The following is a 23,860-nucleotide window of genomic DNA, read 5'->3' on the forward strand; positions in this document are numbered from 1 at the left end:
AGAGAGAGAGAGAGAGAGAGAGAGAGAGAGAGAGAGAGAGAGAGAGGAGAGAGAGAGAGAAAGAGAAAGGTTATAACCAGCAGAAGGAGTCTGGAAATAAGAAAAGTAATGGAGAAAAGTCAGTGAAGCCCAAAACCTTGTCATTGTGAAAGCTAAGAGACTGACGGGTCTCTCTAGCGAAGCTGAAGAGAGGGGGGGGCAGAGATGAGGTAGTCGGGAGTCAGGAGAAGCGAAGGAGTGTTCTGGACAGGGTAACGTAACACACTTGCCGCTTCCGAGGAAACGACCTATTGTTTCAATGATAGAAATTCCTAATCTCTTTACCTGGATGCTCCTGTGTCTGTGTAGAAGTTGAATTTGTAGTTGCTAAGTTTTTCTTTAGGAAAATTATAGGCACAGATGCTTTTATTTAGCAATTATACTATACATTCAGTGGAAACTCTTCTAGAATAAAAGTATGAACTGTCTATAAACACATGGGAGACAAAATACATAAATAATGTAGATTGTATACTAAAAACTAAAATTAAGTTGAGAAGCTGAAGGTCAAATAGGTAGACACATTTAGACAGACAGACTTTGTTCATGGACCCGGAAGGTTACTATTTGGTACTGTTCTTTCCAAATTAGTTGCTGTAACCTCACAGTGATCAAAATGGTATCAAACTTTTAGGTAGAAATTGATAAGCCAGTTTCAGAGTTCATACAGAAACCCAGAGGATGTAGAGTCCTGAACACAGTTTCTTTTATTCTACCTGACTTCCAAAGAGTATGCTATTGGTGTAAAGCCAGATGTCAGTGGGGACAGGGTGGATAATCCAAGACAGAGCTACATAGCCAGCTTATTTTCAGCAATGTGTCCAGTCAGTTCAACATGGACAGGGACAGTCTTTCCTGAAAATGACACTAGAGTGATAATATATCATATGTGATCATATGATATCAGATGTGGATGGCTTGTACCCTCACATACACCAAAAAAGAAACTCAAAATACAATGCAAACCAAAATTAAAAAGCTTGAACGATAAAACCTCAAGAAGAAAACACAAGAGATTATGTTACTAAACTTGGGTTTGGCACAAAATTTTTTTCTTCTTTTTAAATATGGTGTGTCATAAAACCCAGACTAGTTCCAGATTTGCTATGTAGCCCAGACTGGCCTTGAACTTGCTATGTAATTCAGTGCAATCTCGAGATTGTGGCAAGTCTCCCAACTCGTCCTCTATACCTATAATACTGGGACTATAGGTGTATGTCGCCCCACCAGGAAAAATTATTTTAAACAGAGCATAATTATCCTGATTTAGGAAATGATTATTTGACTTTATCAACATGAAAAAATCTGGGAGGCTGGAGAGATGGCTCAGCCGTTAAGAGCACTTGGCTGCTTTTGCAGAGGACTTGGGCTCAGTTTCCAGCTCTCATATTGGGTGGCTCGTACCTATCCGTAACTCTACTTCCAAGGAGATATGTTGCTTTAATTTGGCTTCCATGGGCACTGCACATACATGGTAAAACTATTATACACAAGTGGGCACACATATACAAAATACATACATTTTTTATTTTTCTTTGTGTGTGTGTGTGTGTGTGTGTGTGTGTGTGTGTGTGTGTGTGTGTGTGTGTGTTCTGGTCAGGTGTGTGGAGGTCAACATTGAATGCCTTTCTCAGTCACGTTCCACCTTAGTTTTTGAGATGGGTTTTCCAGTTGAACTGGGAACTTACTGTTTTGCCTAGACTTGTTGTCCCTCAAACCCTAGGAATCCTCCTGTATACAGTTTCCCGAAGATGGGATTATAGGCATGTGATGCCATTCCTCACTTTTTACATGAGTGCTGGGCATTCAGATTCAGGTCCTCATGCTTGAACACCAAGCACTTTACCAATTGAACCATCTACCTCACCTTAAAGTGTGTGTATTTAAACATATGATTTTTATGAAAATCCTACAGACTGAAATTGCATGTCCAAGAAAAAGGAGTTGATGCATAAGAAGACAGCCTCATTAAAATGGTGAGAACAGTTAGACAGAACCCTCATCAAAGAAGCCCTGAATGGCAAAGATGCACATGTAAAGATGGTGGGCATCCTCCTTTAGGAAGCTTCCAGCATAAGCCAATGTGATCACTATGGAAATCAGGTGCTGCTGTGATGAAATGTCCTGACAAAAGCAACGTAAGGGAAGGGGTTGATCCCAGCTCACTGCTCAGTACACTGATCTCAGCTCATGGCTCAGTACAGTCAACGTAGGAGAAAGGGGCTGATCCCAGCTCACTGCTCAAGGACACAGTCCATCCACTGTGGTGAGGAAGCACGGGCAGCAGGAGCTCAAAGCATCTGGGCACGATACACCCAAACAGAAATCAAAGAGCAGTGAAGAAATCAACTGTTGCTCAGGCCCTTTTGTAAGCCATGTCACTGATGTCTCTAAATGTCTGATTGTGAGTCACCTCGCCCGGAACAGTGTGGACTGCTGTGACTTCCTCACAAAATAATTGGGTAGCCTATTAAGAATTACACATCATACTGGGTGTGGTGGTGCATGCCTTTAATCCCAGCACTTGGGAGGCAGAGGCAGGTGAATTTCTGAGTTCGAGGCTAGCCTGGTCTACAAAGTGAGTTCCAGGACAGCCAGGGCTACACAGAGAAACCCTGTCTCAAAAAAAACAAAACAAAACAACAACAACAAAAAAAGAATTACACATCATACTGTAACACATAAAGTGTAGCATGCCTTATTAGCATGTCTTGTTTATTCTGTCCCAAGGCATTTTCCCAAGAGAAATGAAGCATACTTTTGCACGCAGGTCTGTGTGTGATTTGTCCGTAGTAGCCTCCCATGTACTGCTCCAACCTGAAAATGATCCAGATGTCCATGAGAGACTGAATGAAGAAAGAAATGATGTTACAGCCACACAGTGGAATACTACTCAGCAATAAAAAGGAGCAGGCACAAGCGAGTCTAAAATAATCATGCCAAATGAGAGAAGCTAAAATACATTGGAGACGATTACCTAAATATATTGTGGAAAATACACATACCTTGTAATGACAGTGATGTAGCCTGAAAGGACAGAAAGTGCCATCCCATGACAGAGACTTTTTTTTTTAAAGTATACATCATTTCTCCCCTTCCTATTGACACACACTTTTAATGATTGCTTAGGTCTAGAGTTGGTGATAGAAGGAGAAATTATGAAAGGTTTGAGGAAGCTTTTTGGAGTGACAGATGTAATAACAGTCACAACTGGGATAAGCTTAGAGGTATGAAAACATAATAAATCTAGGAGCATCGAGCACATAGTAATGATTATTCATTGTTAGGTTGGTGAATTGGTGAGTTTATTAGAGTTACATGCAGGGATGTGGGTGAATAATAGGCTACCCAATTATTCCACACTTAAAGAAACACAGGAGACACAAAGGCCTTATCCAAAACCCCACCCTAGTGGGTGGTGACTTAGGAAAGCTGAACCCCGAAGTTCTTGCCCAGATTGCAGGCAGCACCCCCAGAAGACTCCTTTATATGCTTACTGCCATGCTTTTATAGTACATAGAACTCAGCTTCATAAAGACATTGTAAGCGAGGCTGTAACATACTTTGAGCATGCTTTCCCCCATACACCATTCTCTTCCCTCTTTCTTGCCCCTTTCCATTAGGCACTGTGTTCTCCCAGACAGTTCTGCATTGCTTTCATGCCTTGTGTACATACATGATTTTATGTCTATATTAAATCCAGGGCCCACAAGTAAGAGAAAACAAGCTGTCTTTCTGAGACAGAACTGACTTAACATGGTAATTTCCTGTCCCATCAATTTTCCTACAAATGACAGTTTTGTTCTTCTTCCCGACTGAATTCCATTGTACATACATACCACATGTTCTCTCTCCACTCCTAGACACGCCAAGGTTGGCTTTATAACTCAGCTCTTGTGAACAGTGCCGCAAGTGCAGCATTACTGTGCAAGTGTCCCCGTGGTGGGTACTTGGATTCCCTGGGGAAGTTCACACGAGTTGGGTAGCTGGGCCACAGAGTACATCTGTTTTAAATTTTTTGACATACTTCCAAACTGGTTTTCATAGAAGCTGGCCAGGTTAACATTCCCCCAAGCAGTGTATATAATGATCTAGCCCTGAGTTAGGGGTTTGTAGGTGTGTGTGTGTGTGTGTGTGTGTGTGTGTGTGTGTGTGTGTGTGTGTGTGTCCTTAATTTCTTGCCAGCATTTATTACACTACTTTTCTTTTTAGGATTTATTTATTTATTTTATGTATATGAGTACACTGTAGCTATCTTCAGACACACTAGATGAAGGCATCAGATCCCATTACAGATGGTTGTGAGCCACCATGTGGTTGTTGGGAATTGAACTCAGGACCTCTGGGAGAGCAGTCAGTGCTCTTAACCTCTGAGACATCTCTCTAGCCCACTACTACTTTTCTTAAGGCCTGCCATCCTGACTAGGGTTAATAGGAATCTACTTGTAGTTCTATTTGTGTATCTCTGGTGGCTAGTAAAATTGAACATTTTTCTTTATGGTTTTGTCCATGTGTGTTTCATCTTTTTTGAGAACTGACTGTTCCTTTCATTGGCCCATTTATTGATTGGGATTTTAAAAAAAATTTTTCTTTTTATTTCACTTTTTATTTCACTATAGCCTCTGTAAGGTGTATTAGTTGAAACCTTTGCCCATTCAGAAGCTCTCTCTTTGGTTCTACTATGCAGATGCCTTTGAAGTCATGATTTCCCACTTGACATTGTTTCCTGAACAGCTGGATTCCTTTCCAGAAAGTTGTTGCCCCTACCTACATTGTGGAGTGTCCACCTTGCCTTTTCCTTTCCCAGTTTGAGTTTGAGGTCTTGCACTAAGGTCTTTCTTTGATCCATGTGGAGCTTCTTTTTGTCACAGGATGAGAGAGGGGGATCCACTGTCATTCTTCTACCTGGGGATGTGGAAGAAATACTCCAGTGTTGGGGGCACATTTATTGAAGAGGCTGTCTTTATTATATATTTTGGCATCTTTGCCAACACTCAAGTGGCTGTAGCTACATGGGCTTATGTTTGAGTCATCTAGTGATTTTTAAAGCTGTCGGTCATGAATAAAAGGAGTGTACTACTCTTCAGGAGGCATTTAATTGCCTAATTTATGTCACCTACACATCCTTTGTCCTTAAGCACATCTATATGCTTATCTTTTTTCTTGAACTTAAACTTTTAAAAGAATTTCATAATGCATAGAATGCATCTTGCTTATGCCTCCTTCATTCTCCTCCTCCATTGCCTCTCCCCTCATCTCTCCTAACACATCCCCCTCCCTGTGAAATGGATGTTCTCCTTTTAAAATATTTCTTCCCCTGCCAAGGACAGGTCCACACCAGTGTTGGTTTTGATTTCCATTTGTAACGTAGAGGAAACACACACAGAGTTCTTGATATGTGTAGATGAAGGAAAAGGATGTCCTCAAATTCCTTGCCACAGGAACCCAACTTAGGTGGAACCATTCTTGAATTCCAGATGGTGCATCTGCAGAAGGAAAAGTGATGCTATCTGTCTACGTTATAAATCCGAAGAGGGCCTGGGGGGAGTTGTGGCCTGCAGCTCAAGCTATCGTTGCCTGCGGATGGCTTCATCATCATCTCTGGGAATACTAGCCAGCAAGCCATGCTGTTGTTTGCTGCAACCACCAGGGCCACTCCAATTGTTGCCTCCTTCATTCCTGGGACTTTAGCCAACCTGATCCAGGCAGTCTTTAGGGAGCCTCCTCTTTTGGTGGCCACTGATCCTAGGGCTGACCACCAGTCCCTCATAAAGGCATTTTATGCCAACCTGCCTACCACTCTCTGGGTAACACAGATTCTGCTCTGCACTAAGCAGACAGTGCTACCTCAGACAACAACAAAAGGGGGCTCACTCAGTGGGTCTGATGCGGTGGATCCTGACTTGGGAAGTTCTGCACATGCACCATCTTCTGTGGGCACCCGTGGGTGGTCATGCACAGTCTCTTCCTCTACAGAGACCCTGAAGAGATGGAGAACAAAAAGCAAGCCACCACTGAGATGTTGAGTTGGGGTGAATGGACTGTGCCAGCTCCTGAGTTCACTGCTCCTCAGCCAGTGGTGGCAGACTGGTCTGAAGGTGTGCAGGTACTCTCTGCCTCTCCAAGAGGTCTCTACTGAGTGCCCAGCTGTCCCCCGAGGACTGGTCGGCAGCCCCACATACAGGCCACTGAGTTGTCATGAACTTTTCTACACACATGTGAGCAAAGGGAAGGATGATGGAGGGAAAGAAAGTTTCTAAAAACTGGAAAAAAAAATAACTCACTGAATCAGAGTAGAAATGCCCAGATGTGCATGAGTGTGGAGTTGCCCACTGAGGCATGGGCAACCAACTTATCAGTGGCCACTCCTCAAAGAAAAGTGACTGTCCCTCTCTCTGCCAGCAGCGGTCACCTGCTAGGACCTCCTTAGCCCCTCCCCATATACCCATATAATGTACTTTCGTCAAATCTATGCCTCATTCCTGACTTTCCTTCTATACTTTACCACGTCTCCCATTAACTTCATGAATTCTTCTTTTAAAACTAGCCCAGTTCACTTAGTGCTGCCCGGATGTGTAGGTGCAGAGCCATCTCCTGGAATGTGAGTGGCTTCCCATGCCACATTCTCTCCTTCAGTTGCCAGTAGTTACCTAGATGTGGGATTCTGTAGCCTGCCTCTTTCCCATTCATGCTGAGCCCATGTCTTTTAATCACAAATGTATTTTATTTAACTTCCAGATCCATATGTAAAAATAACAGATTTAGTCTTAAATCTGTTATTTATAAAGTATTCTCTATATCTTAAAAAAAAAAAAAAACTTTTTAGCCAGTCAGCACTTAGACATGATACCAATGGGATGTTTCATTCATTTCTTATATTTTCCACTGCAAATATTAACATACACTTATACATGCCTTAGCACTTTTAAAATGTACAATAATCTAACCAATATGACACTGATGTATGAAAGGATATGCCATCCTAGTTTTAGCAGACATTGCCATCTTTCTCAAAGAATGAGGCTATTATAGCCTTTCAGCTAGTGTGTGTGTGTGTGTGTGTAAATATGTATGTCTGTTTTGTATATGTGTGTGTATGTGGATGTGTGTGGGGTGTATGTATATGTATTGGTGTCTGGGGAGTGGCTGTATGTGTACATACCTACATGTATATGTGTTTGTCTTTGTGTGTATGTATGTCTCTGTGTATGTGGTATGCAAGTACATGTGTGTGTGTATATCTGTTTTGTATATATGTATGGAGGTGTGTGTGTGTGTGTGTGTGTGTGTGTGTGTGTGGTGCCATTTCTTGAACCATCCATTCCAGCATTTAGGGTTATTGATTTTTTAGTATTTTCCAGTCTTATTTAATGAAAATATGACTTCATGTAATGATTTTGTTTGGGTTTGTCTTTGAAATAGGGTCTAACTATGTAGACCAGACTAGCCTGCAACTCACAGAGCTCTTCTTGTCTCTGCCTTGTGAGTGCTGGAACTTAATGGGGTGTAGCATCACTCCAACCTTCTGTGTGTGGGTCATTTACAGTTTCTTTTCTATAGCTTTTCTGTCGATAGCCTCAATCTCCTTTCTGCTAGATGATTTCTCTTTTACTGTTTTAAAATCATGTCAGTCCTGTGTCTTTATGGTTTTAAAAGGATTTCTTTTTATTGAATGTATGAATGCTGTGTCCATGTGCATATATGTGACTGGTACCTATGGAGATCTGAAGGTCTGTCCTGGATTGCCTGGAACTGGCTTGCAAGGGGTCGTGAGCTGCTATGTGGGTGCTGAGAACCTAACCTGGGTCCTTTGCAAGTGCTCTTAGCTGTGGAGCCAGCCCTCCAGCACCACGGGTAACTTTTTTTTTTTTTAAAGATTTATTTATTTATAATATATAAGTATATTGTAGCTGTCTTCAGGCACCCCAGAAGAGGGCATCAGATCTCATTAAGGATGGTTGTGAGCCACCATGTAGTTGCTGGGATTTGAACTCAGGACCTTTGGAAGAGCAGTCAGTGGCTCTTAATCCCTGAGCCATCTCTCCCTCTAGCTGTCTTCAGACACTCTTTTTCTCTCTCTCCAGCCCAGCTCACTCTGGCCCACCCCACTACTTTTTGACATGGGCAGATGATGTCTTTTTAGGTTTCCATCATGATATTTTAAACAGGTGGGCTTGAAACATCTTATTGTATGTCAAGGCTCACCTGGAACTCCAGATCCTTGTACTCATTGTCCCAAGTCTTGGGAGTTACCCTTGTCCTTGTGTAACACTGGCCTAGTTTGGTTTTTTTTTTTTTTTCTTTTCTTTCCCTTTTGGTTTTTCAAGACAGGGTTTCTCTGTATAGCACTAGCTGGCTGTCCTGGAACTCACTCTGTAGATCAGACTGGCCTTGAACTCAGAAATCTGCCTGCCTCTGCCTCCCAAGTGCTGGGATTAAAGGCGTGTGCCATCACTGCCTGGCTCTAGTTTACTTTTTAAAAGCTTAAATGAAAGAATTAATGTAAAAGTTCAGCAAAGATTGTCATATAGTAAATTCTTAATTAGCTGATTGTTATTATCAATGAACATTATTTGTTAATTTTTAAGAATTGGTTTTACTTGAGATCCTAATTAAGGTCTTTTTTTAGACTGCATTAGCTGCCTTTTGATATAATAAAATACCAAGCAAGTAACTTAAAACAACATATATGGGGCTGAAAGGTGACTGAGCATTTAGGAGTACTTGCTGCTCTTACAGAAAACCTGGGTTTGGTTTCCAGCATCCGGGTAGGATAGCTCACAATTGCCTCTAACTTTAGCTCCAGGGCATCCAATGCCTTATCATCTGTGGGTACCAAGCATGCATGTGGTGCATACATACACAGAAAACAAGACAAAATCTTTTAAAAATCCACTCAGTTTACTAGATTACAGATCCTTGCATTGGAAATTTGGGCTAGGCTGAGCTCCCTGATCTTTCTTGCACTGGACTTCCTCTCGTCATGGGATCTATTCTGGATCTTCCAGAAGACTCAAGAGCCCATGAGGTTGGGTGCTTGTCCACGAGACATCAGTTTTACTGTGCTCTGGCCAGGTCACCAGGTTCAGCAGGGTCAGAGCTGGCAGCAGAGCTCCTTCCTCAGAAGAGGCCCTGCAGAGAATGTCTCACCTTTTTTTTTTTTTTTTTTTAATCTACCATGATTGAGATAAACAGATTGGCTTCTGTTGAGCAGCGCACAGCACCTGTAACCAGTCCCAGAAGATCGCACACCCTCTAGTGGCCTCTTCAGGTGCCACATTCATGGACACATTCCCTCTACGCCCCACATATACATATACAAGTAAATAAAGACTTTTCAAAAGATAAGACCGCGTTTGAAAAAAGTAACCAAATACTATTTTCTACCTGTGAAAACTGTTAAGGGACAACTTTTTCCCTCATTTTTAAAAATTGAAAATAATTTTTTCATTCACTATATTTATTCTGATCATGATTTCTTCTCCCTCATCTTCTCCAAGGTTCTCCTCACCAACCTAACTCTACTCCTCTTTCTCTTTAGAAAACAAATAGCCGAAACAAAACAAAACAAAATTTTTAAATAAAAAGAATTAGCACAAGAAACACACACACCATAAAAACACAAAAACAAGAAACTGTAATATACACGCAAAAGACCAGACCAAAAGATTAAAGAGAAAGAAAAAAGAATGAAAGAAGAAAGATGGATAGCCCTTTTCAGTTTGTAAGTTAAATATTTAACAAAAAAAGTACCACAAAGCTAGATGCAGGGGCGAACATGTACAGTCAGCTCTAGAGGAGCCAAGGCAAGAGAACTCAGGCACATCTAGCCCGATGTACGCATGATGTTTCAGACCAGCTCACACAGTAAGACTCCTTATTAACAAACAGCCCTGTGATAATCACTCCTTTATCATGCTAGCTGTGGCAGGTAATCTCAAATACAGTAGAGGGCGCTGCTGTGAAGCTTATTTCTGTGAAGACAGCAGGCTTCTCTAGTATATCTGTATTGCTGCTTTTTAAAAAAAGTTTGGGCCTGGCAGATGACTTGGTGTCTCAGGTGTCTGCTGAGCAAGCGTAAGGACCTGAGGTTAGGTCTCTAATGTGAAAGCCGAGCACAGCAGTGTGTATCTCTGACCCCAGCAGTGAGGCCAGGGGCCATGAATTTGAGCTTGGGGATATACATGGGTTTGGGGAAGAATGAGAAAGGGAAAAAGATATAATTATATTTTATTTTATTTTTTTTTAAAAAAAAGGACAGAAAGACACCTGTGTCTGTCCTCTGCATGGACATGAACTGGCAAACATGCACAAACGAGAGCTGGGAGCCAGAAGGCTTGGAACAGAACCTAGCGTTTCGGCTTCATACGCATTTGTTTGCAGAGTTCATTTATAAGTAAAAGATTAAGTATGGTAGTAGTGTTCCTCAGTTTTTATTCATGGGAGCCAGAGGTGTCCGCTCCTGTGGAACTGGAGCTAGGCAGCTGGGCACCGAACTCGGGGACGTCACCAGAACATGACAGTCAGTCCGCTGTTGCTGCAGTGGGCACAGCTTGCCGGGCACAGCTTGCCTGACAGATTGGTATTGTAGCTCGCAAGGTTCGCGGCTGCATAAGACAAACTGTTGCACTGGCCTTTTCCTCCAGCAGCCTGTGTGGTACTGAGAGGAACCGTCAGAGAAGCTAGCCTGAGCTAGTGTTCTGCCATCAAAGTGTGTGCTGGCTTCAGCCAGAGTCTTGTCGTCTGAGGGGCAACTAAGAGCAGGGGCACAGTGGACCACCTATCCTGGTGGTCCCCAGCCTGTCCCCTCCCCCAAGCAACGGTTCACCGGGAGGCACTGCACACCTGCCACCACTAGGGGATTCTGTCCTACATATGACATTGGAGCCAAGACTTACTTTGTTTTTCTTTTAAAGCTAGGGTCTGCTATGTAGCCCCGGCTGGCCTGGAACTCACAAAGCTCTGCCTGCTTCTGCGTGCTCTGTGAAAGGCTTATGCCACCACACTGGGCCCAAGACACCCTGTTAAGCCTTCTCTGTTAAACGGAAATATTAATTTTAAAAAAGGTAACTCAATGTTAGGTGAACAGCATAGATTTTTTTTTTTTTAATTTCTTGGAGTCCTATACTGAAGGAACAGTTTGGAAAATAAATTTTACAAATTTAAAAGCAGTGTAAAACTAAAAATAAAAAAATAGGAAAAAAAAAGCAGTGTAAAACTATTGGATGTGTGGTAATGGGAGTATCATTACTGCTGAATCAAAATGTCTAATTTTTTTTCTTTTGCGTTGATTCTAATTAAACCAGTGTGTCTCTTGATTTAGTGGCTTGCCAGTCACATGTAAAATGTTTTCAAGGTAGGGGGTTAAGGAATCTGCTCTCTAAGAGACATTCGAGTTCTGGTCTTGGTAAAATCTTGCTGTCGTTCATAATAATGGGTGGGTTACAGAATGTAGTGGACCAGAGGAGAGCCCCGTCTTTTTGAAATTGTTTTTGAATGGTGTGATATTTGCTCTTTAGTAAGAGACAGAAATCCTTGTTTAAAACTCGTTGAGCAAGTTTGTGACAGTTTTAAATGAGGGGGCGTTTAGAAGTCAGTAGTAAGGTATATGATCTTAGAAGCTATTTTAAAGATACAAATACTGGGCTGGAGTGGTTAAGAGCACTGAATGCTCTTACAGAGGTCCTGAGTTCAATTCTCAGNACCCACATGGTGGCTCACAACCATCTGTAATGGGATCCAATGCCCTCTTCTGGTGTGTCTGAAGACAGCCATAGTATGTATACTCATGTATATAAAATAAACAAATCTTTTAAAAAAGATATAAATACTAATATTGTTTAAATTCATAAAAGTATGTGGTACTTACAACCAAATGCAGAAATGTATACTATTGTACTATTTAATATTAATCACTAATTTTCCTTTTTTAGTATAAAAAACAAAATTGGGTTATTATTATTATTATTTTGGTTTTTAGAGACAGGGTTTTTCAGAGTAGCCTTGGCTGTCCTAGAACTTGCTCTGTAGACCAGGCTAGCCTTGAACTCACAGAGATCTGCTTGCTTCTTCCTCCTGAGTGCTGGGATTAAAGGCATGTGCCACCATTGCTAGTGGGGCTTATTTTAATACTGAAATACAAATATGCTAAATGAGTTTATGCCATTGTAATTGGACTGCCTTTTCTCTCTCCTGTTCCATTGAGTTCGAATGAACCAGTGAGGAGGGTGAATCTAAACTTGTGCTGTCTTGTTATTTAATTCTCTGTGTTTTTGTTTTATTAAAGCGCTGGTCTTTTGTTTAGCCTTCTGTTTCTGATTGAGTAACTGACGCACAGGCGGTTGATTGTGTTGTTTCTAGCTGACTACCTAGCTCAGGCGTTGGACTCCCTTTGTTTGGACTTGAAGACAGATGAAGGAAAAACCTTATTTTTGGAGTACCAAGCCGTTCCAGTAATCCTAAAACACCTGAGAATATCCAGTAAAGGGCTCTTATCCAATGTCATCGACAGCCTGCTTCAGATGACAGTAGAGTCAAGTAAGTTTTTATCTTTTATGTCTGTAAAGAAATGACACTTTCATTTACTTCTGATCAGAACGTGTTAACCCCATACCCCAGGCACTACTGCACAGTGCTGTAAGTGGTGGCTGTTTGGCATCATGACATACATGTGTCATACTTTGTTGTGTGCCCCGCCCCCCCTGCCCTCCTCTGTGCCCCTTCACCAGCTGGCTTCGATCTTCCTCCAGCTAGTCCTCCTTTGTCCCTTCCTAACGTGTTTCCTGTTGTCATTCCTACTTCCCACATCCCCTGCAACCTCTTCCTCTCCTCTCATGATTCCTTTTCTGCTTCAGCATCCTGCAAAAACAAACATATAGATATAGCTGTATACCTATGCACATAATCTAAAAATGTAAGCTCCTTGTATGAGAAATAATATGATCTTTGTCCCTGAGTCTGGTTTATTTCATTTTTCATAATTCCATTTGCATCTATTTTCAGAAAATGTCATGATTTTGTTTTTCTTTATGCCGTATAAAGTTCCCTCAAGTATGTGTATGTGCCACATTTTCTTTATTAACTCACTTGTTGATGGACTAGAAGATTCACCCATTTCCCAGCTGTTGTGGATAACGCAGCTGTGAACGTGGATGCACAGAGCTCTGTGGTGTGCTGACCTAGTAGTGTAGACGGGTGATAGCACAGTTCTATATTTAGTTTTTTGGGGCTCTCCATACTGATTTCCACAGTGGCTTCTCAGTATTTTCAAATTCCTGGCATGTTGCTCTTTGAGATTCAGGGACAATAAATCAGTATCTCAGGAAATCTCAGAAATTTCAAAATTATGATACACATTTGTACACATTTTCTACTTCACTCTGTGTTAACTGGATAGCTAAAACTCATTTTCAAAAAATAAAATACACTAAATTGAGGAGTATTTACAGAGAACTACATCCTACAGGAATATTTAAACAGCAAAAATCATAATTTAAAATGTATATCTCCCAGTCAGGTAACAGCCCCTCTTGGAATCACAAAGTGGCCACACCCACTGAAGCATGTACTCTGCACTGAGGATGTGCTACGCCTGAGAAAGTATTCAGAGGACTTAACTGCCTAGGATATACGTGGGAACTCAGTAGTGAGCCTTTTCTCTCTCCCTGCCTTTCTTGTTCCTGTTCCTAAATGCTGCACTCACAGTGTATTTGTTTTTATATATACATGTACACATTGTGGGTTAGGATCCACATATGGAGAAAAAAATGTATTTGATTAATTGATTTTTCCCCCTGAGTTTAGAAGACCTTGCTTAATATTATGCATTATAAGTCCATTCATTTTCCTGCAAGTTTTGTAATTTTGTTTTTCTTTAGAGCTAAGTAATACTCCATTTTATATATGTTTAGATTTTTATTACTCATTCACTTTTTGAAGAGCACCTAAGTGGCTTGCGAACGTTCCCCTGCTGTATTGAATATAGCAGCACTGAACTTGGGGTGCAGATCTCTCTGCTGTAGCTTAAGGAGTTCTCTGTGTGTATGGCCAGGAGGACAATAGCTGTAGCATATGGCAGGTCTGTTCCCAGTTTTCCGAGGCTCCGCCAAGCTGATTCCCTTCATGGTCGTGTGGACTCCCACCAGCATGTATATAACTCTTCTTCCTTTGCATCCTCGAATATTTGTCAGATTTCTTGGTGACAGCCACTCTGACTGGGCTGAGGCATTGCCTCAAAGCATTTCCCTGATGACTAGATTGAACATTTTAAAATGGTTATTGGCCCTTCAGTCATTTTGTCTTCCTTCCTTCCTTCCTTCCTTCCTTCCTTCCTTCCTTCCTTCCTTCCTTCCTTCCTTCTTCACTTGCTATAATTCATTACCCCATTTGTTGATTTGCAATTTCATTTCCTAGGTATTTAATTTCTGCAGTTCTTTGTAAATTCTGGTTATTTGCTCCATGTCTGAAGTATAGGTGGAAAGTTTTTTTCCCATTCTCTAACCTGTTTGTGGACTCTGCAGATGTAGCCCCATCTGTTGATTTTGGGGGCTAGTTTTTGTGCTCTTGGAGTTATGTCCAGAAAGTTCGTGCCCGCCTTAGTGTCTTGAACAGAATTCCCTGTTTTCATCTAGAAGTTTCAGCCTTATTTTTCTTTTCTTATTTTTCCTAGTACAGTGTGTTTTGTGTTTGATCATTCCCACTCCCTTCCCCAACTCATCTCAGACCCACCCTCTCTTTCCTGTCCACCTCTGCTTTCCTCCTACCAGTTGGTGCTGCCCAGCTGTTCTTAGGTATGTGCTCCTCCCCTGGAGCTTGTTTGGCATACCAGGGGTTACACTCTTAGAGGAGACTGCCTCTCCTTCTCAGCAGCTAGCTTTCAATCACTCCCTGGTTAGGGGCAGGATTTTATGCCTAACTCCCTGCTTCATGCTGAAATTTGGTCTGTTTCGGACTTGCACAGGTCTTGTGCCTGCTGTCACAAATGCCATGAGTTATATGTGCAACCACCCTGCTGTGTCCAGAGGACACTGGTGTCATGCACTGCCTCAGGCACTGCCACTATTGACTTCTCTTCCTCAGTGATCCCTGAGCCGCAGAGGAGGACTGCAGTGTGTGTTCCACCTAAGGCTGAGCATTCTGAAGTCTTTGAATTTTCTGTACCTTGGCCAGTTGTGGGTCTGTGTGTTAGTCAAAATCTAGTACAAATTAAAGCTCGTGGTAAGCTGGTCAGTACTGGTCAGTACTGGTCAGTGCTGGTCAGTGCTGGTCAGTGCTGGTCAGTGCTCGTGCATGCCTTTAATCCCAGCACGCAGGAGGCAGAGGCAGGCCTGGTCTACAGAATGAGTTCCAGGACAGCCGGGACACTCAAAGAAACACTGCTTTGGAAAACAAAAACAGTTGCCCTTTATGTCTGTTTAGCAAAAGAATGATAGTAAGTAGTCCCCCCCAGGCCTAAGTCCTGTTTAGCCATAGGTTCTTAGCCTGATAGTAGTGACAGGTATCGGTTTCATAGCTCACATAGACTCCTTTCTTCTTCCCACCTGCTGATTTCTGTTTCCCTGGCTTTCCTAACGGTTTCAGATTTTATTGCTTCAATAGTTTAATCAATACTGTCTCAAGATAATAACATACAAGCCTTCCAAGTTTTGTTTCTGCATATAAAAAGCAAGATGAATGCAATGCTATGTGGGTTTATATCTTTTGTGGGAAATAAATTACTTGCATTCATTAAAAAAAAAAAAAAAAAAAAAAGCCTTTACCAAAGACATGGTTTTAAAGGGTACAATTTGACATTGGGTGATTTTTGTTGTTAGTGTTGTTTTTCAACTTCCCCTAGCTAGCCAGCACCAGTAACTTATGATTGCAAAGTGTTTCATGTGTTATCTTGTAATGAGCACGAGTGTAGGACTTCTTACCTTTGCATGCAGCTCTGTTGGACAGTTCTCGGAGACACAGTTTCATTTTTTTTAATTATTTACTTTTATTTTATGTGCATTGGCATTCGGCCTGTATGTGTGTCTATGTGAGAGTGTCAGATCTCAGAGTTATAGAGAGTTGTGAAGATTCCATGTGGTTGCTGGGAATTGAACCCAGGTTCTCTGGAAGATCATTCAGTGCTCTTAACTGCTAAGCCATCTCTCCAGCCCCAAGGCAGAGTTCTTAAGTAAAAGGAATTGTGCATTTAAGGTGTTTGGTAAGAAATTTGGGGAGTTTCTACTATTTTATTCTCTTTTGGGGAGGTGGAGGGCTTCAAGTCAGGGTTTCTCTGTGTAGCCCTGGCTGTCCTGGAAATCACTCTGTAGACCAGGCTGGCCTTGAACTTGGATATCCTCCTGCCTCTGCCTCTTGAACACTGGGATCAAAGGCGTGCGCTGGTACCACCCAGCTTCTTATTTTATTCTTAATGAGATTGAGTATATTTTGTTCTCTTATAATTGGGTTAGTTGTGCTCACTTAAAAAAAAAAAAAAAAGTACATCTTTTCTAATTCATTTATAAGGCCTCAGTAATGGTTTCTATCTAAGGCAAATATAAGTAAAGTCGTCTCTCATTTCCTCTCTTTTAGGTTTGTAATTTCTTTTTTGTTTTGATTATTTTAGTTTTTTATTTTTATTTTAAATTTTCAGATAAATTCATTTTTATGTGAACTCTCAAGTTTTTGCTTATTCTATGTTTTGAGATTATTATATAATTAATCATGAACTATTCCCTTTTCTCCTTCAATCCCTCCCATATGTCCTTCCTTGTTCTCCTTTAAACTTGACGCCTCTCTTTTCACTAATTGTTGTTAAACACATATATGTGTAAATAAACACATACACATGCATATGCCTAAATGCATGAATACAAGCTGCTCAATCTGTAGAATGTTACAGGTATGTGTATGTTTTCATTTGGTATAGGGTAAGCAGTAGGTGTGCTCTTCCCTGGAGAAGACCTCCCCCCCTCTCGAGCCCCCAAACTCCCCCACCTCCTGCTCCCCTAGCCCCCTCAGCCACATTCTTCGTTGCCTGTGGTTCTTTGTGTAGGGCTAAGGCCTCATGGTCCCCTAGGAGAGTCTCACAGCAAACTCCAATCCTCAAGTTTCTGCCTGCTCTGTTCTTCCACAGTGATTGCTTAACATTCTTATTCTTAGGTTTTCAATCTGTTAGAACTCTCATTCATCAGCTCTCATGCTCAAAGGGTTCTTTCCTATCTAATACAGAGTTGTTATTGGGGTTTTACAGAAAAATAATTTATACTTCAACAGAATTTCTTATTTACAATCACCTCGACTAGGCTTCTAGTTAGTTTATTGAAGGAACATGTTCTCCTTTTCTTTCAGGCATGCTTTGTATTAGATAATAACCTGCTCCTCGTGACGCCCAACAAGTTTGCTTTTGCTTTTCAAATGATAATTTTGTCCTAACGTTTAAGGATGAAAGCATGACAGACCAAGCCAGTGTTGATGCATGACTCACGCGGTTCTGGATTTGCTTTTTTAATTTCCTTTTTATACTCCTTAACAGTAAAGCATGGTGACTTGTTTTGCAGAGTCCCTACAGCCATTCCTGGAAGCCTGTAGCACCTCTTTGTTTTTTCGTACTTGTTCTGTGCTGCTGCGAACCCCTAAACTTGATCTTCACATCCTAGAAAAGCTCAGCATTATCCTACAGAAGCTTTCCAAAATCAAGTAAGGAAGACTTTTTTTTATATTTTTAATTGACAGTTATATTGTGATCATTATTGGGGCTGTTTCTTCAGTCTCATTCGCAAGCCACTTTTACTTTGATTTATTACTTGATTCCACTTTGATTAGGATTTCCAGTCTATAGATGTAAAAATTTAAGGATCATGAATATTAATTATCAGGGACCACATCTTTGGGGCTGGGCAGAAGCTCAGCAGGTAAGAGTAGGTACTTTATAAGCATGAGGACCTGAGTTCAATCCTCAGGACTCATGTGAAAGGCTAAGTGTGGCTGTGTGCACCTTTGAGCCCAGCACTGTGTGGGGCACCATGGGGATAGACACAGGAGGAACACCAGGCCTTGGTGGGCACTGGCATAACTCCAGGTTCAGCGAGAGGCCTTGCTTCAAAGGAATAAATCAGAAAGTGGTATGCCAGACATCTTCTCTTGTTCTTTATGCATACACCCACCTGCACATGCCTGTACCAAACAGCACACACACATGTACACTCACACACACTCATATAAACATACACACTCACACACACACCCATGCACACTCACACTTGCATAAACATACACACACACACACACTCGAACATACACTCACTCTCACACACTTTTTCTTACACACACACACTCACACACATACTTTTAAAGGCACACACAGATTTAATAATGGACATTAGTCTTTAAATATATAGTTGCTTCTCAGTTGGTTCAGTTCATCTAAGCAAACTTTAAATATCAGAGACATCCTGAAAAATCCAAGAAAAAGGCTTTCTTATTTAAGATGTTGAGTGGGAGACTATTTGTATATTGGGTGTTGCTTTTGGTTTTTATGGTACTGGGAACCCAGGACTAATTGCATGGTTCCTCCACTAAGAACAAGTTTATTAATCAAGTGATAACATCAGAACAAATCACTGCACACTGACATTTTATATAAGACAGATGAGAAAAATCAAAGTGATAGTAAACATGCCTTTTGGTAATTCCTTATTAATGTACTAAAGTATGCATTTAGTGAAACAGGTGGAAGAATGTATGTGTCTCTGTCTCTGTGTGTCTCCGACTCTGTGTGTGTGTGCCTGTGTGGGTAAGTCTCTCTGTGTGTGTGTGTGTGTGTGTGTGTGTGTGTGTGTGTGTGTGTGTGTGTGTGTGTNTGTGTGTGTGTGTGTGTGTGTGTGTGTGTGTGTGTGTGTGTGTGTGTGTGTGTGTAAGCTCAACGCTGATATCAAGTGTCTTCCTCTTGCTTTTTTGAGTCAGAGTCTCTCACTGAACCTGGAGCTTACTGATTGGCTAGGCTACATGACCAATGAGCTCTGGGAAACCACCTGTCTCTACCTCCTTTAATGAAGGGCTATTTGATAATTTCTCTCAAGAGGCAGATACACCCAGATAAGAAAATGAAATATGATGGAGTTCTGTTTTACATGTAAGATACGATTCTAACTAAAATGAAATTGCTGAATGCCTTCTCTTCCTCCTCCTTTTTCTCCTTTCTCTTCCTGCTCTTCCTCCTCCTCTTCTTTCTTCTTTGTTCCGCCTTCTCCTTTTTCTTCTTTTGTTTTGTAAGACAAGGTCTCTCTATGTAGCCCTGACTATGCTAGAACTTGCTGTGTAGCCCAGGCTGTCCTGGACCTCAGCTCTGCCTACCTCAGAGTGCGAGATGGAAGGTGTGCAGCACTGCACAGAGCTCCAGTGTCTGAGAGAGGAAGAGTAGTGCAGCCATTGTAGACCCCTCAGGGAACAGTTAGGGTCTGTCTAACTGGGAAGCAGGGCTTCCGTGTACCTAGTAGATTTTTTTCTGTTAGTAAACAGGGATCAGTTTTCAGGATATAAACAATCTTCTTTTTTGCCTTTAATGTCTTTCCACTCTGGGCTTAGCTCCTAAAACCTAGTTTTCTTAGCATCCTAATCCTGTAGTCAGCTATTTTCTCCATTGTTTTTAAAAAGCAAGTGCTATTTCCTCACATTTGTTCTCTCAGATTTATAAGTAATTAAGTAATATGCCCATTCTTTTACAGGAGTAACAAGAAGCTCTTTGAAGTTTTTACCATTCACCTAATGCTTCAGGAAATACAAAGGACAACACATCCAGAGCATGCCTTTCTCTGTATTAATCTGAATTCAACTCTGTTCAACCTGGGTTTGACAAAATGTAACTCCCTGGTCACCAGTATGAGCCATTAGAAAAGTGTGTGTGTGTGTGTGTGTGTGTGTGTGTGTGTGTGTGTGTGTGTGTGGTAGATGTATGTCTATGTGTTCTTTATTTGTAAAAGTGAAAAAATCACTAAAATACAATTCTACAGACTAAAATTATCAACAGCATCATTTATCATGAACAATATCTAGAAAGATTTTTTTCAGCAATGTAAATGAGACCCATAAAAGGTATGGCTGTTTTGGATTGTTTCAGTTTAGGATAATACTAATGTACAAGATGACTTTTCCAGAATTCAAGGCATCAGGGTTAGAATTCAAAGCAAAGTCTTTCTTGAAATTATGTGATTCACTGGAATATAATTTGTCCTTATGTGGAAATAAACTATGTTATCATTTTTCCCTTAATATAGTAGAGTCCCTTCTTTTGATAACATTTTTTTCTTAAAGACAGGATTTCTATGTAGTGCTGGGTGTCCTGGGACTGGATGTGTAAATCACGCTCACCTGGAACTTATAGCCTCCTACCTCTGCCTCCCAAGTGCTAGACTAAAGGCATGCACCACCACACCAGGTAAGTACTTATCTTGTATTTGTTCATTCTGTTTTTCTTTTACCTTTTCTTGCATTGTGGTTGTTGGGCAGGTAACTATGCTCAAGCCCAAGAGTGTATATGGCTTATACAGTATTATTTTATGAAATTGGCTGCATATGTTTAACAGTCATTATGACCTCTTGATGTTCTCTTAAACAACAGGAAGTGACCATCTTTATCCTTTATCACTAGTTCTGGTTTGAGCCTGTTCTGTTAGATGTTAGTAGAACCCTGTCACTTGCCTCTTAGGTCCATTTATTTGGAACATCTCTTGGTATCTGTCCTACTTAGCTTTCTATTGCTCTGATAGCACACTGACCAAAAGCAACTTGGGAGGAAAGGACTTTTATCTCACACTTGCACATCATAGACTGAGGATAGTCAGGGCTGTGATTGAAGCAGGGACCTGGAGGCAGAAGCTGAAGCTGAAGCAGAGACCATGGAGGAATGCTGCGTACTGCCTTGCTCCCCATGGCTCACTAGTCTTTTTTTATACATTCCCCATGGAATGCCTGTCCAAGAGTTATTCCACCCATAGTGGTCTGGGCCCCCCAACGTCACCAATTACTCAAGAAAATGCCCCCCACAGTTGCCTACTAACCAGTACAGTCTGGGTAAGCATCTCTTTCCCTAACTTTAGAAAACTGTCTTTTTTTTTTTCTTAATGTTTTCTATGCCTTTAGAACTAGATTCCCTTTCTGTGCCTATTGCTCAAAGGTTTGATCTTTCCAGAGTGTCACATATGTCTTGGATTTCCCACTGACATCTTCTGATTTTTATCCTTGCTTGATTATTCAAGTTCTAGACTTTATCTTCAAGCTCAGGTAGTCTGTCTTATATTTGATCCATTCTGTATCTGAGATTTTCTATAGAGCATCTTCTATGAATTAGTATGTTTGTCATTTCCAACAATTCAGATTTTTTTTCTTCAACATTTCTGAGTCTCTTTAAACTTCCCCTTTTCTCCTTCTGGTCTGCACTGGTTTACCTTGGGTGTGAACTCTGCAGCCAGTCCCACACCACCCAGAGGGGGCTCCACTCCCAGGTACTCTAACACACCTAGGATCCCAGGATCCCAGGAGCTTGGTCACACTAGGTTCTCAGGGTCCCAGAGGCACCATGACTCCCAGGAACTCAGGATCACAGGATCCCAGAATCATAGGATCACAGGATCACAGAGACAACTGGACTCTGAGGCGTTCTGACACAACCATGATTACAGGAAGGATAGGCTCCAGTCAGATATATCGAGGTCAGGTAGCACTAGAGATAATCAGATGTTGGGAGGCAAGTGTAAGAACATAAGCAACAGAAACCAACATTACTTGGCATCACCAGAACCCAATTTTCCCACCATCGAAAGTCCTGGATACACCATCACACCAGAAAAGCAGTATTCGGATCTAAAATCATTTCTCATGATGATGATAGAGGACTTCAAGAAGGACAAAAATGACTCCCTTAAAGAAACACAGGAGATCACAGGTAAACAGGTAGAAGCACTTAAAGAAGAAACACAAAAATCCCTTAAACAATTACAGGAAAACACAATCAAACAGGTGAAGGAAATGAACAAAAACATCCAAGATCTAAAAATGGTACTAGAAACAATAAAGAAATCACAAAGGGAGACAACCCTGGAGTTAGAAAACCTAGGAAAGAGATCAGGAGTCATAGATGCAAGCATCACCAACAGAATACAAGAGATAGAAGAGAGAATCTCAGGGGCAGAAGATACCATAGAAAACATTGACATAACAGTCAAAGAAAATGCCAAGTGCAAAAAGCTCCTACTCCAAAACATCCAGGAAATCCAGGACACAATGAAAAGACCAAACCTAAGGATAATAGGTATAGAAGTTTCCTAACCTAAAGAAAGAGATGCACAAGAAGCCTACAGAACTCCAAATAGACTGGACCAGAAAAACAATTCCTCCTGTCACTTAATAATCAAAACACCAAATGCATTAAACAAAGAATATTAAAACAATTAAAGGAAAAAGGTCAAGTAACATATAAAGGCAGACCTATCAGAATTACACTAGACTTCTCAACAGAGACTATGAAAGCGACAAGATCCTGGGGAGATGTTGTACAGACCCTAAAAGAACATAAATGCCAGCCTAGACTACTATACCCAGCAAAACTATCCATTACCATAGACAGAGAAAACAAGATATTCCATGACAAAACCAAATTTACACAAAATCTTTCCACAAATCCAGCCCTACAAAGGATAATAGGTAGAAAACACCAACACAAGGAGAGAAACTACACCCTAGAAAAAGCAAGAAAAAAGTTGTTTCTTTCAACAAACCTAAAAGAAGATAGCCACACAAACATAATTCCACCTCTAACAACAAAAATAACAGGAAGTAACAATCACTTTTCCTTAATATCTCTTAACATCAATGGACTCAATTCCTCCAATAAAAAGACATAGGCCAACAGACTGGATACATAAACAGGACCCAGCATTTTTCTGCATACGGAAAATGCACCTCAGTGACAAAGACAGACACTGCCTCAAAGTAAAAGACTGGAAAACAATTTTTTCCAAGCCAATGATCCCAAGAAACAAGCTGGAGTAGCCATTCTAATATAGAATAAAACTGACTTTCAATTATCAGAAAGGATAAGGAAGGACACTTCCTACTGGTCAAAGGAAAAAAATCTACCAAGATGAACTCTCAATTCTGGACATCTATACTCCAAATGCAAGGGCTCCCACATTCAGAAAAGAAACTTTACTAAAGCTCAAAGCACACGTCATACCCCACACAATAATAGTGGGAGAGTTCAACACCCCACTCTCAGTGATGGACAGATCATGGAAACAGAAACTAAACAGTGACTCAGTGAAACAAGTTATGAACCAAATGGATCTAACAGGTATTTATAGAACATTTCATCCTAAAGCAAAAGAATATGCCTTCTCAGCACCACATGGTACCTTCTCCAAAATTGACCATATAATTGGTCACAAAACAGGTCTCAACAAATACAAGAAGATTGAAATAATCCCATGTACCCTATCAGATCACCACAGACTAAGACTGGTCTTAAATTCCAACAAAAACAATGGAAAACAAACATACACATGGAAACTGAACAAACTACTCAATGACAACTTGGTCAAGGAAGAAATAAAGAAATTAAAGGCTTTTTAGAATTTAATGAAAATGAAGACACATCATACCAAAACCTATGGGACACAATGAAAGCAGTGGTAAGAGGAAAACTCATAGCCCCAAAGTGCCTCCAAAAAGAAACTGGAGAGAGCGTACACTAGCAGCTTGACAGCACACCTGAAAATCTCTAGAACAAAAAGAGCAAATACGCCAGGTGTGATGGTGCACGCCTTTAATCCTAGCACTCGGGAGGCAGAGGCAG

The 23,860-nt window shown here is 41.0% G+C and overlaps 1 protein-coding gene across 1 annotated transcript in view; it reads left to right on the top strand.

Moving 5' to 3' along the window:
* The window catches only part of Ccdc138 (coiled-coil domain containing 138), a 96,472-nt gene extending 76,298 nt beyond the window's left edge, over positions 1-20,174 (top strand). Inside the window, exons 14-16 of the mRNA XM_021205204.2 lie at positions 12,400-12,576; positions 17,571-17,709; positions 19,737-20,174. Of these exons, the coding sequence (XP_021060863.1) occupies positions 12,400-12,576; positions 17,571-17,709; positions 19,737-19,902 (482 nt within the window). The 3' untranslated portion in view covers positions 19,903-20,174. The remainder of the gene's footprint in view (positions 1-12,399; positions 12,577-17,570; positions 17,710-19,736) is intronic.
* The last annotated feature ends 3,686 nt before the right edge of the window (positions 20,175-23,860 follow it).

The sequence above is a fragment of the Mus pahari genome, chromosome 9, assembly GCF_900095145.1.
Source record: "Mus pahari chromosome 9, PAHARI_EIJ_v1.1, whole genome shotgun sequence".
Classification (NCBI taxonomy): domain Eukaryota; kingdom Metazoa; phylum Chordata; class Mammalia; order Rodentia; family Muridae; genus Mus; species Mus pahari.